The sequence below is a fragment of the Alligator sinensis genome, unplaced genomic scaffold, assembly GCF_000455745.1.
Source record: "Alligator sinensis unplaced genomic scaffold, ASM45574v1 scaffold1860_2, whole genome shotgun sequence".
NCBI lineage: Eukaryota > Metazoa > Chordata > Crocodylia > Alligatoridae > Alligator > Alligator sinensis.
This window is the reverse complement of record NW_005843035.1, coordinates 114,877-119,510: the sequence shown is the minus strand read 5'-3', so window position 1 is coordinate 119,510 and position 4,634 is coordinate 114,877. Positions and strand designations below refer to the sequence as shown.

General features: G+C 55.7%; 1 protein-coding gene across 1 annotated transcript in view; it reads right to left on the bottom strand.

The window, feature by feature from the left end:
* LOC102372605 (cathepsin F) overlaps positions 1-4,634 on the bottom strand; it is a 12,999-nt gene that overhangs the window by 5,106 nt on the left and 3,259 nt on the right. The window contains exons 3-6 of the mRNA XM_006036875.2: positions 2,941-3,027; positions 1,724-1,799; positions 806-897; positions 476-560 (exon numbers count right to left, since the gene is read on the bottom strand). Coding sequence (XP_006036937.1) covers positions 476-560; positions 806-897; positions 1,724-1,799; positions 2,941-3,027 — 340 coding nt within the window. The remainder of the gene's footprint in view (positions 1-475; positions 561-805; positions 898-1,723; positions 1,800-2,940; positions 3,028-4,634) is intronic.

Below are 4,634 nucleotides of genomic sequence, written 5' to 3'. Positions count from 1 at the left end.
GGGGGGGCAGGCGCAGGAGTCAGCGTGGGGGGCATAGGACCCAGGAAGTGGTCAGGGGTCAGCATGGAGGTCAAAGGACTGCGGGAAGAGGTCGGAGGTGAGGGGTCAGCACAAGGGTCACAGGACACTGGAGGGGGCAAAGGATCGGTGCAGAGGTCCAAGAAGAGTAGAGATGATCAGGTGTCATTGCAGGGGGCAAAGGACTCTGGGAAAGGGGCAGGGACCAGCCACATGAGCAGTGGGCACCACTCATGAAGGTTTCTGGGACAGAGAAAGGGAGGAAGGCAGAGGGCAGCTGCTACAAAGAATTCTGGGAAGGATGAAGGGAGAAGCAGGAAGGATGGAAGGAGCCACGAGCAAAGGACTGTGGGAAGGAGAGAGGAAAGAAGCTGGGGCTTGGTGGGATCTAGTGCAAAGGATTCTGGGAAAGGCAAAAGAGGTGGCCACAAAGGATTCTGGGAAGGGGCTCCCCCACCTTCCTCATCCTTGTAGTGTTTCCCGTAGGTGCTCATGAAGTCCCTGAAGAGGGCTGCTAGCTGGAGTGATGCATTCTGGCCCGGCTGGGGAAGGAAACGGGTGACTCAGAGGTCTGCCAGGCTGGAGGGACCTCCACAGTCCCCCCCCTCCCCCCCCCAACCAAATTCAACCCCCTCCCCCCGATCCTGCCCCCCCTTCCCACTCTATGGGGGCACGTTGCTGGTGGTGGGGGATATAGGTCTCTTGGAATGAGGGAGCGGGGAAGGAGAGGAGCAGGGGCAGCTGGGAACCCGGACACCTGGGTTTTCTCCCCACTCTGGTGACTTACCTGAGAAGGTCCCTCAGCATCGCTCACCCCGCCTGGGGTCTCGTCCAGCCCCCCCAGGGTCTGGGCCGGCTCCTGGACTCTCTCTGCCAGCTCTGGAGACATGGAGAGAGGCATCTATTTCAATGTGCAAAGTCAACCTATTTCCATATTCAAATGCACCCCTCTCAGGCTAACTACCATGACCGAAGCCCCCGCAGCTGTCAGCTCCTCATTAAGGCTGGTTTCCTTGAGGCTCCCAGCCTGGTCTTGCCAGTAGCCACCTCATTAAGATGCACATCATTTGAATATGTGAACACAGCTGATTTCCATATTAAAATACCCTGATTTCTAGCTAATTGGATTGAGAGCAGCTCCCTCAGCTGTCAGCACCTCATTACGGTTGGTTTCAAGTGACAACCCCCTTCCACCCCCAGCCTAAACTCAGCCCCATTAAGTCTGGCAACTCGGAGCACCTAACAAACCACCTTGAAATAAACCAGGGCCCTGTGTGACAACCAGAGCAGGGACTGGCAAAAAGGACTGTCAGGCACAGCTGGACACTTGGGTTCTCTCTGGCAGGGGAGAGAGAAGCAGGGGCTATGAGTTCGATACATGCCAAAGGCACCTAAAACCAGCATAACCCGTGGGGGCTGGACCAATATCACCATTACAGCCACACATTAAAACCCACAACCAGCCCAGCCTGTGAGGTCACTTCCTTTCTGGCTGGCTTCCTCTAGGTGTATTTCTGAACCATAACCAACCCTGTCAGGCTGGAACAAGATGGGCTGGTCCAGAAACGCGCCCACTTCAGGGGTGGAACACACCAACTTAAAGGCCCCAGGTGGGTGGGGCTGGGCGGAAATGGTACAGGGCTTTCTGGATCCGCCCTGCCCAGGAAGAGGGGGTGGTTGGGGTGACCAGTCAAGCTGGACCTACCTGCTGGGCGACACTCCTGCTTCATCAGCCGTTGCCGGCTGGCCCAGGGCTGGCTCCAGACCTCAAACTGGCAGGACTGGGGGAGAAGGGAGAGAACAAGCAGGCCTGAGTCACGTGTAGATGACAAGGCCTGGACTCCCGAGTTATCTCTGGAGTCCTGAGCAGGGTTTGAAGCGGGGGAGGGATGCCCGGGTGCTATCGGAAGCTCTAGGAGGGGCGAGAACAGGAGGGGCTGGCAGCCCGGACACCTGGGGTCTTCGGTCTTCCCCAGGTCTGGGAAGGCGGGGGGAATCCTGGATACCTGGGTTCCATCCCTAGCTTTAGGAGGAGCTTAAGAGCAGACGGGATGGGAGCCCAGATGTCTAGGTTCTCTGCAGCTCCATGAGGGGGAGAGGATGAGAGCAGGGGGTGCTGGGAGACACCTGAATTCCAAAATCTGGCTTTCAACGCTCATGTGAAAATGATGAGCCTGGCAGGGCTCAGAGATGGGCAAAACATCTCTGAGCCCTGCCAGGGGGTGGGGAAGCTGGTCACATGCCTCAACTGGTTGCTGAAGGGGGCAGGGAGATTAGTCCGCCTCCGCCTCCCCCTCCCTGCCGGTTGACTGGCTGAGTGATCACAAGCGACTCAGCTGATCCAGGGGAAGCTGGTCAGGAGATCCCAACTTGGGCCAGGGCCAGGTCACGGGGGCACCATGGGGAAGCTTCAGTGGGGCTCACCGCACCCTCTGCTTTCAGATGCAGCCACCAGGACCTAAGCTCTGCTTCCTCTCCATGAACCCCCCCCCCACACACACACACACACACACACCACTGCCTTGTGACCCAAATCCCAACTGAGCCACCATGTGCCAGACCCCATATGTTGGGCACTCAGTGGCAGCTCTCCTTGAGCTCACAAGGGAAAGCCCCAGTCCTGGCTTGGGGTCACAGCCAGCTCATCTTCCAGCACGCTCTGAGGGCAAACGTGCTAGCATGAGGCTTTCGGGGTGGGGATGGGGGCTCCCAGTGCCACCAAGCTAAGCCTGGGATCTCTCCACTCCCACTCAGAGGACCATCTCTGCCCAGTGCCTGCAGTACAGGGACTAGGACACATGGCAGAGGGAAGCCATAAGGACCTGGGCACCTTGGATTCCAGGGTGAAGAGCAAGTCAATGGTTCTCTGAGCCTCCTGCCCCACAGAGAAATGCTACCCCCAGCCCGCTGCCCACTCCTTACCACCTGCTCCAGCTCCCCGCAGGAGACCAGGTCACACGGTCCCCGCAGCAGGGTCACGTCCAGGAAGTACTTGATGCCATTTGTAACCTAGGAAATGAGGGAAGCGGCAAGGTCTCAGATTTGGGGGCTATGGCTTGAGTCTCCACACCAAGACCCTGTTGGGGGGGTTTCTCTTCGGGGTCTGGGTTCTGCACCAGGCTGGATTACACGGAGGCCAGAACCATAGAGAAGGGCTAGGAGGGCCCATGGAGGGGTGGGGGGAGCACAGTGCCAGGTATTATACCCAGCCCTGCACCTCAGAGCTGTCTGCTCAGCACAGCACGGACTCCCTGAAATTGGCCCCAAGACCCTGCCAGTCCACACAGACACCCGGGGGTATAGACTGGTCCATATATCCCCCACACCCCATGATCTCTTTCCACCCCCACCACCACCCCGGCAGCCAGGCCCCTGTTGTTTATTCCATATGGTCCCCACCCCAGTCTATATGTTCACATATAGACCAGTCCATTCAACCCCTCCCTTTCCCCAAGAACCCAGGTGTCCAGGACATACATGCAGTCTTTATATCCCCTTTCCTAAGACCCCCACCCCCAGCCCATACACATGCATAAAGATTATCCCGTGTTCCTCCTTTCCCTAGCCCCCCCCAGTTCATACACACACAAACCAGTCTGTATAGTCTTTTTTCCAAGACCCCCAGTCCATCTAATACACACGCAAACATAAACCAGTCTAAATATCTCCTTTCCTAAGACCCCCCCCCATACACACACACATGCATATGGTCACATACACACACACAAGCCGATATATCCCCGTTTCCTGAAACCCCTCCAGCTTCTACACCCCCCCGTACAGAGCAGTCTATAAACGCCCTTCTTTCCTGAGACTCCCCAAGCCCACGTATGCACGTACACAGCGCACACACAGCTCACACACACACGTATGGACCAATCTATATCTTTCCTATTTCCTGAGACCGCACCCCCAACAATACGTGCAGGTGCACAGATATAGATACATCCAAATCTCTGTACATCTATACAGCTATACTTCACACACGTGTGCACACGCACGCACACACACTACACACACGTCTCTCACTTCATTGCTATATGTATACAATTGCATGTATATTATGTATACACATATAGATTTATCTCCTATATCTTTACATAGCGATACATACAAAAATTGGATGCGCATGCACATATATATACATTTCTCTATGCAAGTGTACATATACAAGTGCACATAGATTATATACACACGCATCTCTTTTCTCCACATAGCTACACACATACAAATGCACGTGTGCAGACACACGTGCTAGGTATACACCTGTATATCTCTACAAAGCTATATGTATACAAGTGCACGTATCTTTCTATATAGCTGTACACACACGACTGCGTGCGTGCAGACATACTAGGTATATACATCTATATCTCTATGTACCTATACACACACAAGTGCACATGTATGTCTCTACACCGGTACAGGTGCACAAGCGCGTGCATCTCTAGCCGTCTGTCTCTCTCTGTCGCTACACAGGAGCTGCCCTTCGGCTCAGGCCTGCGCTCCTCGCACCGAGCCGCCCCTGGCTGCACCGACCCCTCGAGGCCCCGCAGCCCCCAGGGGCACCGGGGGAAAGCAACCCCAGCCCAGCCCAGCCCAGCCCACCTGTGCCC